Source organism: Ooceraea biroi, chromosome 1, assembly GCF_003672135.1.
Source record: "Ooceraea biroi isolate clonal line C1 chromosome 1, Obir_v5.4, whole genome shotgun sequence".
Lineage (NCBI taxonomy): Eukaryota > Metazoa > Arthropoda > Insecta > Hymenoptera > Formicidae > Ooceraea > Ooceraea biroi.
Genome location: NC_039506.1, coordinates 527,900 through 552,524, shown reverse-complemented (window position 1 = coordinate 552,524; position 24,625 = coordinate 527,900). Strand labels below are relative to the sequence as shown.

Sequence of the window (24,625 nt, the reverse complement as noted above, 5' to 3'; positions counted from 1 at the left end):
TCGTTAATTTAATCTCTATGAGAACGCTAATTCTTTCTTTATTTTTCATACCAATTTCTTGATATTGTTGAATTTTTATTTTATTTTATACAGACTCTTTAAATCATGATAAAACATTTTGTAGGAAAAGTGAGCTCTTTCTTTTTTTCTCTTTCTAAGAACTGGAATAAGAACTCTGTATAATGATAGTAATAAGAAACATTCAATTTATAAAAGTGAATTAATATTTCACGTAAAACTTGAAGCATAAAATTGTCAAGATCTTTAATTGATCGTAGTATTCCTATATTATCAAAAGGTTTATTATCAAAGGAAGATTTAGAGTTATCTTCAGGTACAGGGATTTACTTATGGATAAATGGATAAGTGGTGTCCATTCTTACAGATGGTCGATAACTCGGGATAAGTTATCGACTTTGAAGTTTTATTGAAGAAATATATCCATAATTATAAGAATTTGAAGGAAACTCAGTTGTTTTGTCGAGAAAGCAGCTTCCTTCCAAAAATCTTTGAAATAAATATATTGTAATATTGGGTGAAAAAATCATCTTGATGTGAATGACGCTAAGAAAAGTAAAAATTAAATTCTTCTTTGTGAAGAATTTTTATTTATTTAAACACAAATATTAAAACTAAACATTGATACTGTTATAAAAAATTTATTATTTAATTAGGATTTTTCAAGCAATATTTTTCCGGTTTTTAACTTTTCTATATATTTTATATAAAAGATTGGCAAAGTACAATTTTTTGTACAGATAGAATCTTAAAACAAATTTAATAAATTGTTATATATTATATTCATTAAAATATAATCTTCCGAAATATTTTATTTAAAAATAGATTTTTTCGAATTCTTGTAAGAATTTCTATGCGTAATAGACAATATAATTATTGTAGAAAATATTTTAGTTCAGTAATTTGACTCGTTTTTTAAAGATTTATACTTAGATAACAGAGCTAAATTCAGAAACAAAAATGTTTGGTTTTAATATGATAATAAATTATTTGCAATATAAAGAATAATAAAAGTTTATAAACTCAAATGCCTTTTATATTTAGCATCTTCGTTTATTGCTGATGAACATCCTAAGAACTGGACATCTCTAATTAATCATTATAATATCAACTGTAATTTCTGATTAAGTTTTCAATGCCAGTTTTCGAATAAACTTAACGGCCGCTATACTGTAACAATCATGCTTTTTGGCACTTTTGAGCGAGTGCCGTCTCTTCATGAACAATCGAGCACAATCGTAAAAGTCCTTAAAAGATCAGTTAAGACTTTGGTAATTGCGCGTCGTTCACGGGTTCTTTCTCTTCTCTCGTTTTTCTTGAGCTGGGAGAACCCGGAGTTTGAAGGAACTGAGGTTTCTCTTCTCCACTTCAGCTCATTACCTTATCGATCCAGGGCACAAATTTCTGGATATTGGTATACACGCCGGGCAAGTGCTCACGGCCGCAGCCGATGCCCCAGGAGACCAGACCGATCAGAACGTGTCTGCCTTCCACCGACATTGTGAGCGGTCCACCTGAATCACCCTGTAACAAATTGATTTATAGGCATAATTTCATAATTCTATGGGGGTTTAGAATTTTAGATCATTGCTCAATTTGTCAATTTAATATTTTATGGATACCCTAGGATGTTTCATGTATTATTTTATTACCTGGCAAGAGTCTCGTCCACCTTCTTTATAACCTGCGCACAGGAATACATCGTGTATGGTTTCTCGTCTTCCAGCTGCTCTGAACCACTTCTGACACTTCTCGTTTGGTATTACCTAATTAAAAAAAATAATCTTGCGTTAATATAAATATAAAAATATAAAAATGCGTTATGAATATATTTTTGTGTATAATATTAGATTATTTTGTATAAAATTTTTCCCCTATTGTAACTCTTATCTTAAAAACGCAAAGGTTTAATATATGTTCGTAAAATTATTACAAAGATATAAAAAATTTATTTAATTTATTATTTAATGTGGTGCTAATGAAACTTTCAACATTTTACAAAATTGCATCGTTAGATGTAATATTACGTAATTATCGTGTTATCGCGCACGATTCCGCTGGGAAGCAGCGTTTCCGCATCAAAGGTAGATACGTCAGCCCAAAGTACACTCACCTCAACGTCGACTTCTTGAAGAATGGATGGCGCCGAAGTTTGACCGTGCCTGGTCCGACCCCAACCAGCGACAGTTGCGGTTCGGCCGGAGAGCTTCAAATTCCTCGCCGGCAGGCAAACCGGAACGATGTGTTGCTTGAAAGCCACCGTCCGAGACAGCTTCACCAAAGCCACGTCGTTCCGAAAGTCAGTGGGCGAGTATTGCGGGTGTATCTGTTGTTATCACGAAGTTTATCATAAAATTGACTAATTTATCATAAATTTATCAAATAATCTGAGCACTGTGATATTTCTTTTTTTTATATTCCGCCGAAACTAATACGTCCTAATGTTAATAATTAACATCGTGTAAAATATCGATGCACCGACGTATTAATATATTTAAAAACCTCTTTTCTCTCGATGTCGAACTCTTCATGACGGAGCGGTTGCCTCGAGTCTCGAACGTTCCATTCTCCAAGACGCACTTTCAGATTGCTATTCGGAGTCCTGCAAAGTGCAAATTACGTATCGATCAATGATCCTATCAAGGACCACAATAAAAAGAATGACAATGCTAACAAGATACTAACGTTGCGACGCAGTGTGCGGCGGTGACCACCCATCGATTGTTCAGCAAGGCGCCGCCGCAGGACAGCTTGGTTGACAGGAATCCCAACTTGATAATGGCCGCCTGCAACATGCAAACGTCTAGTAGCTCATTTAGCAGTGCGTTACATGAAATATGCGGCCGCGTTACGGCTCGCGGCCTTTTAACGGATGAGATTTAATAGATTATTTCTTTCTCGCTCTCAACTAGGCGAACCGAGCAAATTGATGGCTCGTTCGTGATGAATAATGCAGAGGAAAGGAAGAGTGTGTCTCGCTTCGCGAGTGCCGCGCCAGGGGATATTTATGGCTGACCAAGGATCGCGACGAGAGGGAGGAAATCGTACGAAGAGGACCTCACCTGCCACGGATGGGTGCCGAAACTGGACGAGTGCCCACCCACGATCCTATTGCTCCTGGTGTACAGCTCGCCGCAGCCTGAAAAGACGAAGCGGTATTAGCGATCGAGTTCTGAATGTGGTCCGGAAGAAAGCCGCTCGATAATCTGTGATAACGTGTGACGATGTGTGATAGAGACGGCGTGAGAGAAGGTGGGCGAAGAGCTGATACTCGTGCGAACACTCGTTGCAATTGTACAGAAGAGGATGAAAAGGCGAGATGCGGAGGATAAGTTCGTATCGAGAATTGATTAATTGATGCTTTCTACAATTATCGCAATTAATGCGGCCCAACTGGTACCTAAGTGCGATTCGTAACATTGTTTGGCGAGAGACAGAAAGCAGAAAATAAGTGTGGCGCGCCGTGGTAGAAAGTTCACGCGATTTCAGAAAATTTATTGCAACGTTACAACTTTGTTGCAACTGGAGAGAGAGATAGAGAGATACACCATTCGAAGATGTATTATTTGAGATTGATTGCTGCGCAATTTTCTTAGCAAAAATAAGATCTTTATGCGATGTTATCCAAGATATATCAGATATCCATATAATGCTGTAAATTAACCATCTAATTTTACGGATGTTACTTTCACTTTTCTTGAATTTAAATTCGACAATAGATGTATACACAGTATAAACTATCATTGATCTTATCTATTTTCTACAATCAGTTTCTATATTTTTCCATATATTTCTCATATACAACTTTACAATTATTTCCCGACAGTTCGTGTGGAATGTGCAATGTGACGGCAAAAGCACTTGTTGTGCAGTTTTCGTGCAAAAAACAATATGCGTGTTTGGGTATTGTTTCTGTCAAGTAATTTCTAAGTCATTTGGAGTCCAATATGAATCGGGCATTATATATAAATTCTATTATATTTAATAATGGATATTATATATTTCGCGCATAGTCTTGTTAGAATTCTTCGTCTCAACAAAACTCGTCACAGTTCGTTTCGAATTTCCGTCGAAGCTGTAATTCGCATCCGTAGTCTGTACATCTCAAAGTCCAATACTTCCTCGACATCAGTGGATCAAATCTGGCCGAAGTCTAATATTTATCTATTAAATCGCATAGTATCGACATCTGTCTCCTAGTCTATAACACGATTAGATTAGAATCAAACCGTGTGTGTTTTCGTACACGATCGTAGCAGCCGGGCAAATCCAAACCGATGATTGAACACTCCTAAAGGACCTCGAAGAAGCTCAGTCATTGCGACAATCAGATTTCAGAAGCGCAAGAAACACAAGCAGCGTGAGCCCATCGTAATGACGGAAATAATCGTAATCAAGAGGACGTGGCTTCGATCAGTTCATTTCCCCATCTACTACAGACATCGACAAGATCGCGCGTCCGTACCATCGGAATTTGAACCCACCGGGGGTGATCAATCAATAGCTGAAATTTCGATGAGCCTCGTTCGGTGCGCTCGACACGTCGTGTGCGACACTCGGGTGCAACAATGTCCCCGTGTGCGTTTTCATGCGATTACCACGGTATCTGGAGTAGTCCACAGCGTTGGAGGACGAGTCCTCGATCGGCACGTGTATGCCGGAAGTGCCGGGCGGATAGCCGCTCTCGTACTCGTCCTGCGGATAGTCCTGGACTGTGTGATACGGACGAGTGGCGTACGTGGGTCGGTCGTGGCCGATCGCGAGATCGTTTGGCCGATCGTGGCTCCAGATCCCGTAAGAATCATAAAGCGTGGTCGGCTTACCAGCAACGTCACCCACGTACGCGGGCCGATAGGCCCCATGGCTCTGCGTGGGCCTGCTGGGCCTCGCCGTCGCGCTGCTGTAAATGTGCACGTCGTCGTCCACGTACGGCTGTTGGTGCCCGAGATTTATGGAGAACGCTGGGCAACGTAACGATGTCGCTATTAGCTGCACGGAATCGCACGCGTCGCAATCGAATTTAAATCCGTAGTTGGAACAACAAAGCTCTGATCTATTCTATTGATGCCCTATTCCAATGACGATATCAAATTAGGTATAATCGCGTATTATAAAATATTAGGTAAGATAGATACATTATAAATGGACATGGTAGCATCGTATTAGAAATAAAAGAAGTTTTATTACTACTTCTAGTTTCTTTGACGACATTATTCTCTCGCGTGTTCCGAATCGCGCTATTGTATTGATGGTCACGCGGTTACGGTTGGCGACTTGCGACTTGAGAAAGCACGCTCGCGTAAAGTTCCACAGCCGTGCAACGCGATGCCGTCGCAAACTAGGTGTGAATAACTGTGTTTGAAAGTGCCGGCCGTGCTGTCGCAGCGTTGGTGCGCGCGCGACGCTAGCTGGACGCTGTTGGTTGTGTAATTTCGGATGTCGCCGGATAGAAATCAGGTTACTTCCAGCTAGCGTCTCCTTTCAGTTTGCGATAAACCAGACGTTCGCAACGTTCTCCCAACCCGATCGTCTTAATCCTTCGCTCTGATAAAATAATGTTACGTACATCTCTCACGGCTGATTATTATTCTTTTTATACTTCTTCATGTGTACATATCCTTTGTAATCTGATTTTTTCTGTTCTACATGCGTTAAATATCAGTTTTAGATAATTACTATGAAGACAGATCAAGATAAAACCATTTAACATGACCGTAATCAAATTTAAAAGCGTTTTGCCGAAGTTGTTCTCAAGCGAGTCGCCTAAAAATGCGATACAACTTCGAAGTCTCGATTCGGGAATCCAACTTAGAGATATTTAAGAATGTGAATCCTCAGAACATTCACAGGATGTCATAAACTTACTGAGACATGACGATAGATAGAGAGCAGAGTTAATAGAGAACGCAGAATTAAACGTTCTTCTGTGAGAAACATTCTTCTGTCTCGTTGTATCTTCCAAATCTTATCCAAATATTACATTCAGGAATTTGTAAATTAGTTTATCGAAATTGATACACGAAGCTTTCAATCATACAATGTAGTTTGTGTACGTAGTCTCTTTGCAACTAAAGCTACTTTACATATACTTTCTCGGTATAATTTCTTGCTCTAGCACTCGATGAAACTTACTCGCATTTTGCAGCAAACCCGCGTTCGGTCTCGGTACTTTTTCAGGTATGTCGTCATCGTCCACGCAGCAACTCCATATTAAACCTCCGGAACAGAGGTCAACAGGCCGACCGCCACCCAAAACGCAGCTAATGCTGAGGCCGCACTCGAACTTCGCGCCTTTATACTTGCACGTTTGTGGTATCACTGAAACAAAGATTGTTAGATTATGCATATTGTTCGGTCAACGTCGATACTTATATTCAGTCATTGTTGATTATTTGAATATTAATAAAATGATATTACTTTTACGATGTTGGGTCAAAATTTTGAGTATCAGGTAGATATTCTTCCTAACATCTATATTGCTTTTCGCAAAGTGCTGTACAGAATGCATTTACGATATTGGTAATTCAACATCAGTTATTGACTCGTGACCGTTATGCCGTGCTGCTTCAATGATGAAAAGTGAAGTTAATCAATAGATGTTCCCCGCGATCATGATCACCGCTCTGATAACACCTTCCGTAACAGTATTTCCGTTCCATTTTCTGTCATACAAACATACTTCTGCCCAACATATCCATAAGGCTGCTCTGTAGGTTGGAGCTGTGTCCTCGATGGTCACTGGTATAGTTTCGCTTCTTCCTCAGTGTCTCCACCAGCAAAGCACCTTGCTGCTGACTGGTGAGCTTCCTCCTTCTACCCTGTCGATGTCCACCTATCGATTCTTCGAATTCTCCGTTCAATCTCTTCCGCCTAATTTCGTCCAGGAATTGCTGGACGTTGATTTCCTCGTCTAGCTCGCTTTGTAAACCTTTTTCAAATATGTTTTGTCCGCTCCAGTCTATCCCTTCCACGTTATGATCCAAGAAATGGTTCTGAGTGCCTTGGGAGAACTCGTCACTCTTCAGAGAATCCGTATTCTCCAGCAAGGAGTCACCGTTATGAGGAAAATTTGAAAAGTATTGATATTGCTCGAACTTGCCCAACGATGGCTTGCTAATCATGTTTTTCAAAGTACTCTCAATGGCCCGATTCTCGCGCATCAGATCTTGTTCTATCCTAGCAGTTCCTGTGTTCCAAGGATTCTCGCTCGAGTCCTCGGCCACCGCCAATCTTCTTGGTGAAGTTTGGAGAACGTCATCCTTGAGTGAATTCGACAATCTCGATCTGTGAACTGTCTGCGCGCCAAATTGCTGCGGGTGAACTTCCTTAACCTTGATCGGTGCAACTGACCGGCTTGTGACCTTGAGGTCCTCCCTGCGTTTCCACGGATAGGAGTCATACTGATCGAGAGCGCTCGCCACGGTGATCAGGAGCACCACAAACACGATTTTCATGGTCGACTTTGACTTCCGCTTACCACTTCGAGATGTTTCGTGCATCATCACGGCTTCACTGTACACTCAAGAATTGGAAGGAACGTATGTGATTGCGTAATTACTAATTTAGAATTAGAAGGAAAATGAAGACGATTTCTTTGACGTTTTCTTCGTATAACGAAAGAAATATCAGTTTAGTTAAAAGTTATTAATTTTCTACAAGATTTAATTATCTTAAATCTCATTCGCAAAAATATTTGAAAATATTTGATCAGCGCACAGTTAATTTCCTTGATTTATCTTCTGGTTCTTCTTTTCTTCTTCTTCATATGAAAAATAATGTCCAACTTCTGATATCCTCAATGATCAATTAATGTCAATACCGAAAGAAGACTTGAAACTGTGAGTGCACTCGTCGTTTCTTCATCAATTAATTCACTAATTAATTCTGAATCACAGATGATGTCAAACGTCATTGAAGGCTTCGGCGAAAGATACAATGCGAACAATCCCTCTGGTTCAAAGCAGTCTCAGCCATTTTAATGTCACTGATATTTTTTTTCAGAATAACTTCGCTCCATTGTGTGTTCCAAACTTTTTTGCTAACCAAAGTATCCACAGATCTCTCCGAAGATGGAGGTAAACGGAGTGTAATGTGCTTGCCAGACCGGTCAAAGGTCAACGGCGCCTTATGACACCTCGCCGAGGTAACGGAGAAGCATGTGACAGTGCACGCCTTCCGCACGTGGACTGACTTAAGCCGATGTCTCACGAGTCTCGATCGGGATCTAAGGAGTGCGTCCGCTGCTTTCACCGGCGTCAGCTTTCCCGCAACGGCTATGGTGTCGTCCCTTGATTCCACATTGGTTCCCCACCTTCGCCATCGCCGGAACACATCGCGATGCGTCTCATTTTCCATTTCTTTCTTCGTTATTTCATCGCCATGATATTGTCGTACTCTAAATAGTTGGAAAACTCCTTTAGGATTCGGACTAGCCGTATGATTGCGAAGGTAGTCCTGCAGAGGTGGAAATTTAGGATAGAAATCTCCTCTGATGGATCCATGCTTGAAATATTTAAGCTATGTCTTGCTTTATTTTTTTATTTAATTTTATTGCTATTATTGTCACTGTTGTTGAAATATATTTTCTGATTACTGCTAAATTGGCGAAAGTTACATCTCAAATTATTTGCATCGATGTTCTTTTCAATTGATGTTATTTTATTGGCTTTATTTTCTTTTGTGATTTTTAACAGTACGTTTACGAGAGATCTTTTGAGGAATAATTAAGTAACTGTATTTATTTAAGTAAATAAGTAAATAATTATTTTATTATCATCTAGTTTTGATAAAGATTTTGTTGGTGATAAAAATCCAAATGCTCCAGAATAGTATCTGTTAATATCAATGATTTTATCACAAATGGAAGATAAGAAAATACGTGAAAGATCAATGGTCCTCGATGGCTGTTCGCTGGATTGGCCATTAACATCGAATGGATTCGACACACTGAGATTTCGCGACCCAATTTCATCGCATGGTTTCACTGAAAGTATTTTTGCTTTCGAAGATAAAACTCAAGTCGACGTAAAGCATTTATGGAGCATCCTCATATTACGTCCCAAGATTATTTAAAGAAAATTACTTAAATTACTTTTACCATTAAGCTATATTTTATGAGAGAACATTTTCTGGCGTAAACTAAGTAGATCTTTCAAGTAAATCTAAATAGATCTTTGAGCTTTGCTGAGAAATCTCGTTAGAGATTGAATTAATTAAAATTCAAAAGCTGCAGAATAATTTTGTAAGCGGTGCGTTTCATCTTCAATTGAGAGAAAGATGTCATCAGTGGAATGCTTTTTTAACGACGGAGAAGGAACACGCTGAGGTCGCAGTGAAAACGGAGCTTCCGTGCGCTTCATTATAAATATTCTTGTAGAAAGTAAGCGTCAGTAAGTGGCCTTTCAAGTACGATTCCGATTTCGTCTCCCTTGTTAACTCAACTGTAAATCGCGAAAAGAGTCTCTCTCTCTCGTGCTCTGTTCACATTTGCGGCAGAAAATGCTACTCGCAATCTTCTCGTGCTGTGACGAGCGCTATATGATTCTGTTAACTAAAATATCATGCAAGATAAAAGAGGAATCTCTCTCTCAAACTTTTTTCCTCTGACATCGCGAATATCTTACACGTAATAATATGTATTTTTGTTTCACACTCATTTACTCAAGTGCCATCGTAGCCAATCTAATTCGCTTATTAAATCTAAGAAAACGAGCCGATCTCGCCACTTATTCCAAGTTAACTCGATTAATTGCTATATGCAGTAATAATGAAGAAGTGTCGGATCGCCTAGAAAATGAAGATATAGGTCAGTCATTGGTCGCCTTGGTTTCATAAATATGGATATCCGGTGAACGTCAACCGGTTTGCCATCTTAAAATCTTCGCGGTACCTGTCACTTCATCGACCTCCCTTTGTTCACTGTATTTACGCGAAGATCCGCGTAAATGCATATGTAGGCTGAATCACTACGTGTTGTTCATTTATTAACTGAAATGATTTTAACAAAGGATAGTCATCCATTAATGTTGCCGATTTGCACATGACTATAAGACTTATTTAAAGTAAACTTAAACATTACAAAAGTGGTAGCGTGTTGAAAATGGCATGAAACCACTTCTCAACAGTTGACATGGAAGACATTCGTTTTGTTATTCAAAGCGTACGAGCCGCCTTTCTCTTTCAAAGCGATCCTTCAATTTCATTTTAACGCCTGCTTAGCATTACGCATAATAACGTAATTCGCGGACAATATGTCGCAACAGCGTATTCAGAACAATGACGGCTGAAATATTAAAATATATTATACTTACGTCCAAGTTCATCAAAGAATCTCATCTCCCTGTGCGAATCAATCGCATTTTCGAGATTCTCCTCTTTCTCCAGCTGAGCTGAAAGGTACATTTAAATCATTAAATAAATGTCATTTCCAAAGATGAATAAAAATGCAGTAAGCCACTTACCAAAACTTTTTAAAAACCGGTCGTTTCTCCTCTTACTAACGAGACAACTGATGTCAACGATCAGAAGCAGTGAGATAAGCGCTCCAATTTTGAGAGCAACCATTTCTCCCCTCAGCCGTCAATGATGATTGTGCGAGTCACTGTCGTTCGCCAATCATGTTCGTCGATCGATCCGGTACCGGATCATTTTGCCATTTTCTTCATAACTTCACCTTGAAATTCTTCATGCCTTCACCTTGATGAACCTCTCTGTGAAGTGTTCGTCGCACTTTGGCAATCCCACTGGTCGTTCTACCAAAAGCGCAAAAAATCCTCAAATGAAAAAGAGTATGTTTTTTTAGCAACTTTTTTACGCAACGCGATTTGCTCGTTACAATCGGGCAAAATAAAATTTGTTTTACACCTTCAATCGCGAGCGTGCCATTTAACCGGACAGCTGCGAGGAGTTCAAAGGGTACCCAATAATACAAGCCTCGGTGAATAGTGTTAATTGCCGGCCATGAAAGGTCCGCCGCGTGAAACATAAATTTCGATGTTGCCCGGATTCGGTTGCAACGCTTTTTTTCCCGTTCTCGATAACGACGTCACGATAGATTTCCAATTGAAATCGCGCAATCTGGCATCTGTTCGACTGCTCGTTTCAACGGAGACTTATTATTCACGGAATTGGAGTAGACATTAAGGTCCATATTTGTATCTCATGTTCAGCACTAAATCCGACCGCCTTGCACATCTCAAATCTTTATCTGTCTCGTACGAAGATCACGTACAATGTTATCTCGAGCCGAGGATCAGGCGACCGTCTCACTCGAAAGGGTTAACATGGAACGTAACGTCGTCTTAACGTTCTTCCGAGAAACCCTTCATTATGTCGCCTTTAACGCGGAAACATTTTAAATTCTGCGATCTATTCAAAACAACGGAGAATCTTTTCAAACATTTTTTGCCCGAACGTCTGAAAATTAATGATTTACGAGATCTATCATTTTTAATGATTTTTAAAGATGCGAACAAACTCGAATCGAATTAAATGATATCCATATCACGTGCAAATGTGTGAGTGGATCTTTCGTGCCATTATTCCGAGGATACATCCGGTGTCAATGGATTTAATGACAATAAATCGTGAATCGCAAGCGTGGCTCGCTCATCTCCGGTTTCCCCGTCGATTTTGGAACCCCGGCCTTTGTCCATACTGCCGGTTTCCTCCTCAGCAACGTACCGTGAGCGAGTTCACGCTAGCGTGTCCAAGATGTTCACGTACAGTCCAGCACAAAAGTGGGACACGAAACCAGGCCACCGCGACAAGTGGCACGCCTTTTAGTGCTTCGTAACGTTCGGCCGGTCTACATGCGGAATCGTGCACTCGCGCGACGCTGTACCTTTGGTTATTAGTGAAAGTTAGCCGGTAACTTTCGACTTTGACAACGACGGCGATCCACCATAGTGCGCACCGGGCGAATTCGCGCAGAGGTCCTCCTGAATCGCATTTGAGAACATCGCTCGAAAGAAGTCTTTCAATCTTGTTTTTTTCGACAGCTTTTGGTTGATGCAAAGATTGGCGGAAATTCATATATTAATGTAATATATATTTATTTTAAAGTTACTTAAGTAAAGTTACTAATATAATATATATTTATTTTATTAATTTTTTTTCTTAAGATATAGATATATTCCAGCTACGCACATTTTAATCAAGAGTTCATTGCCACGAAAAATGATTAAACTCGTAAAGGAATCTGCTTCTCCGATCATCGAGCGGAACTAAATTACTCTCGGGTAACAGTGTTCCACGGAATACTTAAAAACCTTGCTTTAGACAGCTGAATTTTGGCAGCTTCGTTTAAATGATGTACAGCGAATTGAACATGAAGGAAAAAGTAAAATATCACTTTCAGTCATCACATTATATTACGAGCCAGTTCAGCCTACGTGAATTAAAACTCATCCGCAAACTCGCTATTGTTTCTGATTGCTCGACTTTCTTCGCTTGCCCAACGTAGGAAGTAAAAGATCGCACTGTATACACCTAACACCTACACCTTCGAACCTAATTATAAGTCCAATCTTGTCAATGAATGTACTTTCAAAAATCTTCCTATTGTGCTCAATAGCCTTTTTAGTTTCTTGTTAAAAACAAAATAGCTTGTATTTATCAATTTAAGCGTTTTTAAAAATTTCTGGTCAATGATCGGACACTCAAAAGGATCGGACACAAAAAAGATGCCGATTACGTGCACGTGCAAGACCTTAATTAATGCCGAGGAACCAAGGGCACTTTCACAAACGAGCGAGCAGGCGCGTCGATCGTTACACCGGCGGAGTTTTTCCATTGCGGCGAGTTATGTTGTAAAAGATCTAATGTAAGTGCAACAATTCGATCAACCATTCAATCTTACCTGGATTTCTATCAAGATCAAGGTCGATGGCAAGTCTGCGATCTCGTCTGCGGAGCACGATCTGGTTCTCAAGGAGACTGGCGAAAGGGTTCGGAGCTTTCCCACCGGCTCGATCAATTGTCGTTTATTATAACTCAATAGATATTATAACGCACCAATTGTCTCACTGGTGTTATTTGCTATAATTATATTAGATGATAGAAATTTTATAAGTATATGTACATTCACAAAATTTAACAAAAATACGTTTTTATTATTTAAGATATTTTAAAAATAAATATTCAAAATTATAAATTTTTATATAAAACGTTTATTTATTCTTATCTCATATTACGTTATAATTTAGAATAAAATTGTAATTGCATTTCGGAATGTTTTCTTTACCTTATCTATCTCGCATTTCTATCTATTTTTACTATTGATGTTACAATTATTACACACACGCATTTGATGAAGACGCCAATCACTATACAGAGTAGCGCACGTTTTTTTAGAATAAATTAATTGTGCAGATATATGTTTAATGGTGCAAAGTGGTAGCAGAGTTACTTCGAAATTTTCTTTGTTCAAGATAATCGTGCGATAAAATTCATATATCACTGTTTATGGTCACGTTCACACATCGATGAGCCAATGAATAGAGCACCGCGACACGCGGTTGACTACTGATGAGGAACAGAACCATCAGCATCCAAGACCACTCTCTTCGGCCTGTCCTCACTCTCTCCAGATGGGTCCAAGGGGTCCAAAGCGTTCCTTTTCTATCTAGCCAGTAAAATTATAACGTGTATGACGAGAGTCTTTTACATCCGTTCTTGCCAGATAAAATACGCTCAACAAGATCATCACTTTCTATCCAGCTGTTCTTCTGGCTTTTTCCCGTTTAAGACATTAATTTTTTATATTTCTCTCTAATTAATTTGCCATTAATCTTGACACGACTTTCTAATCTTCCTGTTTAACAATCTTCTTCCAGAATCGTAAATATCAAAAATTATTTTGTTCACTCATCATAACTTCATATATTTACCGAAAAATAATATGAATAAAATAGCGCACGAACTACGACTTTAAATAAACTCACAAATTCTTAAGAATATGGCCTCATTTTCTTTCAGTGAGATGTAATTATGGTAATGTCTACTTAAATTGCCGTTCAATTCACTATCCGTTTAGTAATCCCGAAACTTACTTTCACAGAGAGCTACAATCGCGCGAGACAATCTGTCTTTTCTTGCGCGCCAGGTTTCACTTTGAAATCTTGTTGTCGCGTGAAAAGACTTTCGGTCGACACGCAATTTTCTGAACCTACTCATTTACATGACGAGCAATTAGGTCGATCCTGAGAAGGTGATAATTGAATAATAATTGAGAAGAAGAAATGTCTGTATGTATGTCTTCTAAGATACTAAGATCCAGTTCTTTATCGAGCATGAATGTATCTGTGAGAGAGTAGGACAGAGAAAGATACATCATTACATTTTATAAAAATAAATGTTAAAAACTTTATTAATTTATTAATTTATTAATTTTCGACATTTTTTCTTCAACGTAGGATTTTGTATCTATCATACGATAAATTGCTTGTGCGTGCTTGTGTATGTGAAGAGAAAGAGAGAGAGATATATCGATATAAATATTAATGTTTAATAAAATTATTCATATCTGTATTATTAACGTGTTAAATAAACAACGTGGAAGATGCACGTGTATAAATTTTTATTGGCTATAAACGGAGTATCTACATAATTCGCTACGTAACAACATGATATAATCGATAGTGAAAAGTCACGCGTAAATTTAAAGACATCATCGCCAAGGCTCATTCTATGTCACTCTCTATGTCATTTCTATGTCATTTCCATAATTACGTGTCATGACTTTTTGCTTCTCCATATTTCATATCCCATGCACATTTGCGGCTCGGACTTGGGACTAGCAATGTAAGTGAATGACTAACGATGACGAGACAAGATTAAAGTCCTCCATTAATTTTTGTGAAGAATAATTAAAAGAAAACTCCACAAAATTTCAAAACCACTTGACACACGTTTTAAAATATATTCTATTTATTATTATTATTATTATTTATTAACATTATATTAAATTGATCAATTATACGGGAACTGTACGTAATAAAATTAGATCATTGCGAAGTGGTCTCTCGAGAAAAAGACAAAGAAATAAAAATTGAGCAAATATATGAGTGCAGGATTTAAACAAAAAATGTTTAAACGCTTGCATATGACTTTTACAATAAACTATCGACTGTAGTCGTGCACTTTCTTGTATCTCAAATGAGATGGCAGCACACATTCAGTCAATAGAAGCAATAGCAACTTGCAACGCCAACATGGCTGCAAGTGACTCCGATCGAAGTTAGTCAAAAACAGGAGCACTGTTTTTTCCGCGTATTTATTACGATAATCCATGTTTGTTAACTCAGAATATTTATTAAAATAATCGTTAAATACTTCATAATTGGGAAATAAAAACTGTTAGTCGTGTACTGTGAATCAAATCATAATGATAGAGAGATCTGGATGGGCAATGATTATTAAATATGAGTCCTTCCACTAGGACTCGTATGGTATATAACCTGTGAATCTTACACTTCTTGCTTTGTAAAGAAATACGAAGCAAAACTTTCGACAATGACTGATACAGAGAAGCTGTTTGCCTGCTCCACATCAGGCTGCAATATGGTAAGTAATGAGAATCATTACTCCTAAGCAAAAGTTCTACCTAAGCTAAGCTAAGTTCTAGCAGCTAAAATCTCAAGAATCATCATAATACGACAGGCAAGAAATAATAAGAGCTTTATTCTATGTTTCTTCATCTTATAGAGCTTCGCAAATGAGGATCAATTAACAGTACACAAGAAGAAGCACGACATGATGCTGAATCTCGGTAGCAATTCGAAGAATGCCGGATTTGTCGGTAAGACACATTCAGCACTTCAGTTCATACATATGCCTATCACATGATAGCTAAAGAATACTGATGGACTAATTAATTTGCAGCCGATCAGACTCCCACGCCAACGAGGTTCTTCAAAAACTGCGAGGAAGTGGGTTTGTTCCAAGATCTGCAGAATGTAGTGAATCCCTTCGAGGAGACGTTTCGGAGGGCCGTTGAGGCTGGAAATACTGGCACCCTTACAGTACCGGAGGCAAGATGAGAAAATTACCTGTCAAATAGCTTACGAGATCGATCATTCATGCATGTTTTCTTTCTTTGTAATTGTACGTGGAAGGATATGCGTCTAACGTAATTACTTTTGCAGGCTGGAATTGGGGACGATACGCTGCACACTCCGCATATCTTCCCTTACATATCGGACGTACTTCCTGTGAACGGACAAATTCTTTCTGAGGACTGTCCGCCGACGGTATCTCTCACCGACAAAAGTACGGAAGAGGAGAGCGTGATGAAGTCCGATGAGTGCAGTGGCATTAAATTAAGTGCGAACGAAACGCAAGAATTGATGAAAGATGCGGACGTTGCGTCCGCGAAGAATATTGCTCTCACGCCGGATATTATTGTCTCAAATACGAATACGCCCATTGCACCTAAACTGCTATCAACGCAGCCTTCGTCGCATCTGTAAGAATCATCGTTCTCTTTCACCGTTTTGAGAATTATTTTCATTACAGCGTTCATGCAGCTTATGTTTTACATACAACACTTTTCACTATACATATTTTATAATTAACTGTTATTCTCTGTCATTTTTAGTTAAGTATACTTTCTTTTTCTTTATATAACGTTTTCATACAAATGAAAGAAAACCATCTCTGAAGAAACAAATATCAAATTCTTGTGAGATAATTTAATATTCATTTCACCCTAATATTTAAAAAGGTTTTAAAGTTACGATGCCGTTTCTGTTAACAAATTAGAAAATTTGGAATGTTCTTTTGCCAAGATCTATCAACGGAGAGGAAGTGCAGCTGCTATTAAAAACCGCGGATGGTAAATTGATGCAATTGTCGGCGACGCCGGTGTCCGAATCCTCTGGCATGTCCAATGTCACCACCAAACAGCAAACCGTTGTTATCAAAACCCAGCCAGCTCTGCGATGTGCAACATTCAGATCGGAGCCCAAGAAAATCATCACCTCCAGGTCATCCTTGGCGAAAATGGTAAGCTACGTTAAAACGCGTCATATAACTCGCTTTGACGAATCGCTTAAAATACGCATTACAGAAACTAAAGCAAACCTTGTCTAAGAACGCCATGCAAAATCAAAAAGCGATCGATGGATATGCGAGAACCGACGGGAGCAATGCAAAAAAGGAATCCGGCAAGAAAACGATCGATCTTCTCAAGAAGAAGGACATACTCGAGCGCAATCGTGCGAGTTCGATGCGCGCGAGGGCAAAGAGGAAAGCATGGATTCAAGATTTGCAGAGAACGGTTACAAATGTGAACGAGGCAAACGCAGCGTTACAGATGGAAGTGAAGGTTCTGCGTACGGAGATAGCGAAGTTAAAAACCCTTCTACTGGCTCATAAGGATTGTCCGATAACAAAGGCGATGCAGAAAGGCAAGTTACTGCAGATTTAGATAATTTTATTTGTTTATCGATTTTAATTGAATTCTTCGAGTTTCAGTTTAGGAAAAAGGTAAACTTACCTTTATTGCCAAGATTTGGTTGCATCGATGGATGAATTAACTAAATTTAGTGACTCGTTTTTTTCAAATATTCCATTTATTAATACATCACATTTTTTATACAAGTTTATAAAAAAGAGGGAAAGTCTACTTTGACTTTAGAACTTAATTTTAGAAAATAGTGCAATTGGTCTTGCTTTTTTTAATATTTAACTACTTACGTTGCAGGAAATGGAATAGTTCTTGGACCCAAGATAATATCAGTTAATAATTCGGAAGTGCTGACCGTGCCGATATCGCCTAATAGCGTAAAACGATCGATCTCGGAGAACTTGAACGTATCATCGAAGAAACCGATTGTTTCTGTCACGAAAAATCCGGTGATCTTTCCAAAGATGGACTGCGCCACCGCGAATCTTGCCATACCGAACGCGACGATCATAAAGAGTCTGCCGGCGTTGAAGTTCGTAGGAGTAAATCAGTTTTTGCAATCTACGGAGAAGCCAGACGAACCGAAGCAGATATTGATCGTACAAAACGAGCCGAGAAAATTGTGTGAGGCTACACCTAGGCAGATCATTCAGATTAATCCGAATTACGAAGTGGAGCATGCGGCATCTAAGAGCACGGGGACGTAACTAATCATCCTCAAGACGTTCGCGCGTTTGTAAAATGCAAGTTCTTGCAGTGTGCAATTCGTTCGATACGGATGGCATAAGTTACGTGAAAATTCATGACAAATCTCGCAAAAGCTTTTATATCCTTTTGCGAGTTCCCGTTTTCGAAAGGGAATTAGTAATTGGGTGGTATTAGGTAGATGAATTCCTTTTACTTGTTGACTGACTTTTTATTGTTTATTCCACAGTTTAATGTAAATTATACTTCCAATGAAATAATATTTTGACATAAAGGAATGTCAAGTGATATAGTCATTAATTTTTTACATTATTTATTGCGTTTACAATAAAACAGATGTACATTTTTTATCGGATAATATAATTTATTCTATCCTTGTTAGCTTAAGAGTTATATTTTTATATAAATCGTTTATTAGAAAATATAGATAATTTCTGGATTGCTTTATGGAGTATAAAATTGTACATAAAATAAATATTTAAATAATGAAATTATATAATTAATCATTTTCATTATTTTTCTATTAACTTTATCGTGTTAATCCGATTCATAAAAGGTGTTCCTTGATCGAGTTTAAATATGAATCAATCATCAAACAAAAATCGCAAATCTCGCTTTTCCACGTCAGATAGTCAGATTTCCGCTTCAGATGTTCCACAGGCAAAGAGAATGTAACGTATCCAGTCCCACGATGATTCTGTGACCCTCGGGCCCTTATCAGTTCTCCGTCCAGTCGTCTAACAACTCTACACCGGACAGGGGAATGATAAGGGGCTTTGGGCACGCATTGCTTCGAACACGGGAAACTGTCATTGGAGGATGGAATTCCGCTCTGGAATATCTCCTGATATCTGAAAAAACCGAAAGTACATCATTACTCCACTTATAGAAAAATCCATAACACATAACAAATTCACGAAATTAATACAAATAATTTTATGTCTAGTATGATTAATTCCGAAAAAATTGCATCTATCTTATACACATATATTTTTTTCTTATTTTCAGATTTTCGTGTAACGGTCGTCTAATAAAATGATTTATTTTTCTCTTATCTGAGAACTAACACCTAAATCGGAACGCGCCATGTATTGATATTCGAAACGTCCGTGGTTCACAGTCAAAGCAATAAGGATATCACACGCACGTCTTTATTTTCTATGAATAGTCGTTCGCTTCCTCGTGTGCGGTCTCGTATATCTGTCAGCGTGATTAAATATATTTAACCCGATTGCCGAGCGGGACGGTGCGCGCGTGTGCCGCGCACGGACTTTGGCGGGCGTGTAATCGCACGTCACATCAGGAGAGAGCCAACGAAGAAGACCACGATTTGTGTTCGGCGCAATCGGGCACGGAAGATAAGCTCAACCACGAGCAAGCCGCAAACGACAAACGTCACTCTCGGCTTTTTTTTCTCTTTGTCTCTTCCTTAGTCTCTCGAACCGAACAAGATTTCTGTACCTTCGCAAATCGCGTGGTGAGTCACATTTTAGAGCACAACGGAGCATGTGAAACCATCGGACCATTCTGGCGGTCCGCCTGGCGTCGGTTACTCGGCAAACTCTGTCAACCGCTTTCTCATGTCGATAACAGGCACCGATAGCGACCAGCCGGGCACAGTACGCGTCCCTGTTCTCCCGGGTTTCGTCGATGCTTCCTTAACGTTCGTCCTCCTGCCGATGAATCAGTCCTGCTCCGTGTTCGTAGCGACAGAGAGAACGGACGCGCGTTTACAAATGACGTCTTTCGTTCACAAATAAAAGATACACCCTTCCCAGGAAATACGCCACGAGATGATTTACGATGTACGTAACGTAATCGTCCGAGCTCGGGGAAATTCAATTACGGGCACCGAAAGTGTGCGCTTCGGAAGAGAGATAAACGTCGCGCGGCTGAAGGACGCTCCAATTTTTCTCGTGCCGCGAGATCTGCTTAAACAAAATGCATTTCCGCGGCCACAAATGAATCCGCGATTCGAGAACGACCGTCTCGTCTTTCGTCGTCATTTTATTGTCATTCTGTGACGATGCTTTCATTCTAAGCCGAGCGATGCTGCCATTGCTTCTCGATAATACTCAAGTAATAAATCAAGTAAATATCAAATAAAAATTTCTATAATTATAAATTGGCAATCGCTTCTAAAAGTAACATCTTTATCTCCAAGCAAGATAAAAATACTTTTCTAAAAATGGGTCATACCGATTGAAGATTAATATCGTATCTCGTTGAACATGCCGAAATTTCGCGATTTCCTCTCGAACCGTTCATTCACGCAGAGCTTTCACGGAACTTTATGCAGAGTAACGGCTGCTGGTCGCCGAGCGGTAAATGCACGAGTTCAAAACTTCCCCATGGGAAGTAGGCTGGGTTCGATCATTCGCAGAATTCTTGGCGTCGATTTGTCTTGCCGACCCGCTCAATCGCCGTGCGTACGGAAATAGCACGGAGAGAGAGAAAGAGAAAAAGAGAGAAAGAGAGAGTGGCAGGTGCCCGATCTTACGACTCTGCCGCTTTGAGATCGCGTTTTCAACCGCGTGGCTATTATACAACACGCGCGGTCTCCCAACCTTGGACCGAGAGCTTCTCTCGTTTCTGATCGTCGTGAGCGATAAAGTTAACGATAAAGTCACTGAAATCTTCCTAGCACAGATTTTACGTAATTTCAGCTTAAACGCATTCAAGATTAAACGCATCGATCATTAATATGTAACAGATGTTATTGTGGAAGAGTATAGGGATTCTTTATGTTTCTATTCTTTCACATACATGCACACACACAGGATGGTCCACTAATAGAGTGTATGCCGAAACCGACAAGAGTCACTTTAGTCACTTTCAATATGTAACCGATATAATTCAATTCAGTATACACACGTCAAGAAATCACAGACAGATCGCTCGCTCGGTACATGCAGCTTCCGCACTTCTGTCTCTTTATCTGTATCCTTCTCTATGTCTATGTCCGTAACTGTCGATCTATGTCTGTCGATCAATGTCTGTCTACCTATCTCGGTAATTGTCTGTCTGTATATGTCCGTGTATGACCTGCTTTTTGCCTATTTATCGGGATTGAGTCAAACGGCCTTTTCGAAATTGCTAATCGCGCGCAACACGTCAACCTGTTTGTTTCGTATTAGAAATGTTTTTTCTTGATGTCCCAAAACTGATTAGCTTCATCGGCAACGTCCCGATATAAATCCAAATGAAATTCGTCTACAACTATAATAAGAATAAAGTTATAACAAAATTAAAACGAAAATCTGAAAAGATTTTAATAGAATACTGTTTTATTAATTTTCGACTCGGCTTTGATCACTCATTTCATGCCCAGTGAATAATATTCAATAAATTCATAAAAGCTTCAATTGTTTTGAAAAAATTTGATATCGGTAAAAATAGTATTTAATTAATCGATATTCCGACAGAGAGTCTTTAAATCTCATGCTCTTCATTTAATACTTTATTCCAATCTCGTCCATTAATCTCAACTAGAGAGAAATATTTGTCCTTGTGTTGGTACAAGTCCGCGTGAGCTACGTTATTCATATTAAATACACGTGCCAGGATTTGCGTTAAATATTAACGATCTAATTTGTCAACTATACGAAACAACTATACATAGCATCCAACCACATGGATACATTTTGCAATTGCATTTTTATATAATAGCTGTTACATTAATTACTAGCTTCTCAAGACTAGAATCTGGCTCTTAACACAGCGAGCGAGTATGATTTACAAGCGCAATTTGCGAAATCTCACCTCTCCTAAGCAACAAAAAATAAAAAGAAAAGATTGATTAAAGCATATAATTTAATCACGTGAAATCACACGCTAGAATTAAAACTATAAATATGAAAAAATACGAACACGTACACAAAGAACATGAAGTAATAGAAACCAGTGAACTACGGACAATACGCGAATAAATGTTAAATAAAATCCAAAATACTTCAAAATGCTATATTAGCAGCTTTAATCTCTCAAAATATCCTAAACAGACCTGAACAGAACGCGTCAATCAAGAATAATTTTCGGACAGAAGATCACTCGCCGTGTACCAAGATCGTCTCGATATCGCGCGCACGATCTCGCGATTACTCCTCTCGCACGCAGGAAACATCCATGGGGCGAGATTTGCCCTGAAACTCGCGTCTTAAATTCTTGTTAGCGGAAGTTATCCGGCCACGGCCGCGGATTCCATTTACTGATTGGATATGGCATCAGTTATTCATTGCCGCCAGTCGAAGGAGAGAAGGAGCAGGCGAGTGAGCGAGCAAGAGAGAGAGGAGAGCACGTGCGGCCGTTATAAATACGGCGGATTTCCCGTCGGTATGCTACTGCATTTGGAGATTCTCGACGGACCTTCCTCCTCTCCTCTCCTATCGAGTCGATCTCTCGTCTTCTCTTTCCATTACATCGCTCGCGCACGTCCATGCTTGATCGTCGCACTATTAATAAAAAAACAGATCATCCGCGTAATTCTCTCGTATACACACAGCAGCTATCGGGGAGGATTCGACCGAACTTGGAAACGTATTCTCCTCACGCTAAGGATGAGGGAAAGTTACGTAATAACTACACCGGCCTTACGACACGTCGAAATTCCCCAGCGATTCGCCCCTCGATTTCCTGCAAAAACTCTGCTATCATAAATTTATGATTCTTTTATAAGAGAGAACCGGGAGAATCGCGGACAACGAAAGTAACGCGTCGTACCTAATTCGGTCTCCTGACCGTGCGACAAGAATAATCAAATCAATATTATTTGATAAAACTTACATCGTCTTTGTCTTTGTCGATGGAACTCTACGGAAACACGTACCGCTGTAACCGTCCAAAGCAAGCAGACAATAATGTGCGGTCCTTTATACGTCATAAGGATCTACCAAGATCGAAAGATCGAAATGAACTGCTCGAGGGAACGAGGCGACAGTGAAGAAGAAAGGAGCCGTTGAGTTGCCGTCATGTTTATGATCTTTGAGAGGCGTACCGGTGTAATAAACACTTTCACGAGGCAATATGACGAAGATAAACTGGCGAGAGGAGCCAAACGTACCATTCTACGTACCTGAGGGGGATAATATTTGGTCCGTTAGCCTTGAGACACGTCTGCTTTCTTTTATTTTTACATCCGACTCTAGACAGATTGCTCTTTATCGCTGACGGTTTCCTCTCGATGAAATCGAGCTAATTGTATCGGAAAGTACGTCCGAGTAAATTTTTCTGCCCAATTAATCAAGAAGTGATCAATTAATCTCGCGTGTAAATTGGCTTAAATGTTCGCTCGGATTCTCGAACATTTTTTTCGAGTACGTTCGATCGTCATCGCACTTCAATCGCTCGTTTCGATTCACCGCTTCATCCCGCCGATCTTCGATTCCGTCCATCCGATTATCCCACATCTTTCGCGCCTGCATCGAGACAGATGCGAATTCCGGAATCACGGGAACAGAGAGAAAAGCGGAAGTGCAGAGAACGCGATCGAAACCAAACGGATCCATTTGGAACGACTGTTATTTAGACCGAGAAGTGATCAGTTACGCGCGCTGACGTTGGATCGGCGCTGAGGGTGGAGAGTCACATGGGCGCGCGCGACCGACGACAAGCGAGAAACAACGGGGTGTCGGTGGGGTGCCGATCGATCTGTTCGCCGCCGAAAATACGCAGGTACACGCGCGCGCACGTAACGGCCGGATGCGAGCACGTTTTCCGTACCGGGGCGGCCGTCACCGCCACCGATGCGACACAAAACGTGGAAACTGCATGTACAGAAGAGGCCCAGCGGCAGCGCTCGAGGGGAAGCACGGCGGAGGACAGAGAGGAGGAGCGGCAGAGCAGGAGGGCTCGCGGAAATTGTCGCCGCACGACGATTCCGGGGCTGAAAGCTGGCAAGGAAAGAGATAGGGACACGCAGAGAGAAAGAGACGAGAGTGGCTAGCTCGTTGGATCGCCATAACGCACGAACCATCCCATGGACCAACGCGTGCGGGACCCGCGCGCGTGCACGCATGCACGCACGTACGCAAGCACGTTGTTATCGTTATTTGGACGCCCGCGGCCCGCTGCAAATAATGAAACGTTTTACGAGCGGTTTTACAATCTGTGCGAAACGCTTCCGAGTCTTCCTACAGTCTCGCATATCGCACGGTCACACGTGCGCGCACGCGTTGCGAGATAATAAAGTTATTAGGTCGACGGACTGATTGCAGCATTGTTTCACCTTTACGTCAGAGAACACGTTCTCGTTCGCGCATCAATTTCCTGAGAACTGTTGCAACGTTGGAACACTCACACGGTTTCGCGCGGTTGTTTACATCGGTTGTCTGATTATTTGAACACGAGTAGCAAAACATTGAGTCTCGAGACGGAAATGAGTTTTCGTGAAGGGAGCTTTCGTATCTCCGTTATTTTACAAAGAATCGCACGCACCAGATTGAAATACGAGCGTGTTACCCCAGCGCGTCCAATTTATCAAAATTGTTCTTGCGGTTG

The 24,625-nt window shown here is 40.0% G+C and overlaps 3 protein-coding genes across 4 annotated transcripts; 1 reads left to right on the top strand and 2 right to left on the bottom strand.

The window, feature by feature from the left end:
- Positions 1–699: 699 nt before the first annotated feature.
- Positions 700–7,472, bottom strand: LOC113562287. Its single transcript, XM_026971228.1, has 8 exons — positions 6,698–7,472; positions 6,151–6,336; positions 3,081–3,157; positions 2,704–2,804; positions 2,521–2,620; positions 2,132–2,344; positions 1,671–1,784; positions 700–1,542 (listed from the first exon to the last, which is right to left on the bottom strand). Exons 1-8 carry the CDS (start codon positions 7,470–7,472, stop codon positions 1,387–1,389), a joined length of 1,722 nt encoding a protein of 573 aa, XP_026827029.1. The 3' UTR covers positions 700–1,386.
- A 2,490-nt stretch (positions 7,473–9,962) lies between these two features.
- Positions 9,963–10,793, bottom strand: LOC113562288. The gene is made up of 2 exons (XM_026971231.1): positions 10,479–10,793; positions 9,963–10,406 (listed from the first exon to the last, which is right to left on the bottom strand). Exons 1-2 carry the CDS (start codon positions 10,579–10,581, stop codon positions 10,309–10,311), a joined length of 201 nt encoding a protein of 66 aa, XP_026827032.1. The 5' UTR covers positions 10,582–10,793; the 3' UTR covers positions 9,963–10,308.
- Positions 10,794–15,220: 4,427 nt separating this feature from the next.
- LOC113562127 (cyclic AMP-dependent transcription factor ATF-2-like) lies at positions 15,221–18,483 on the top strand. 2 transcript variants are annotated; one of them, XM_026970897.1, is made up of 7 exons: positions 15,221–15,582; positions 15,724–15,817; positions 15,901–16,049; positions 16,164–16,483; positions 16,806–17,022; positions 17,111–17,426; positions 17,723–18,483. In XM_026970897.1, the coding sequence occupies exons 1-7, from the start codon at positions 15,532–15,534 to the stop codon at positions 18,130–18,132; spliced, it is 1,557 nt and encodes a 518-aa protein (XP_026826698.1). In that variant the 5' UTR covers positions 15,221–15,531; the 3' UTR covers positions 18,133–18,483. The 2 variants fall into 2 exon arrangements, with proteins under 2 accessions (XP_026826698.1, XP_026826388.1); XM_026970587.1 differs by having other exon boundaries at positions 15,223–15,582; positions 17,087–17,426.
- The last annotated feature ends 6,142 nt before the right edge of the window (positions 18,484–24,625 follow it).

Coding starts and splice junctions, on each gene's coding strand:
- LOC113562127 (XM_026970587.1), top strand. CDS start 15,532: ATGACTGATACAGAGAAGCTGTTTGCCTGCTCCACATCAGGCTGCAAT. Junction 15,583..15,723: donor CCACATCAGGCTGCAATATG/GTAAGTAATGAG, acceptor TTCATCTTATAG/AGCTTCGCAAATGAGGATCA. Junction 16,050..16,163: donor GCACCCTTACAGTACCGGAG/GCAAGATGAGAA, acceptor TTACTTTTGCAG/GCTGGAATTGGGGACGATAC.
- LOC113562288 (XM_026971231.1), bottom strand. CDS start 10,581: ATGGTTGCTCTCAAAATTGGAGCGCTTATCTCACTGCTTCTGATCGTT. Junction 10,407..10,478: donor CCGGTTTTTAAAAAGTTTTG/GTAAGTGGCTTA, acceptor TGTACCTTTCAG/CTCAGCTGGAGAAAGAGGAG.
- LOC113562287 (XM_026971228.1), bottom strand. CDS start 7,472: ATGAAAATCGTGTTTGTGGTGCTCCTGATCACCGTGGCGAGCGCTCTC. Junction 3,158..6,150: donor GGGTTTGCTGCAAAATGCGA/GTAAGTTTCATC, acceptor TCGTCTTTTCAG/GCTGCGGCGAGCTGTACACC. Junction 2,345..2,520: donor TCGACATCGAGAGAAAAGAG/GTTTTTAAATAT, acceptor TGATAACAACAG/ATACACCCGCAATACTCGCC.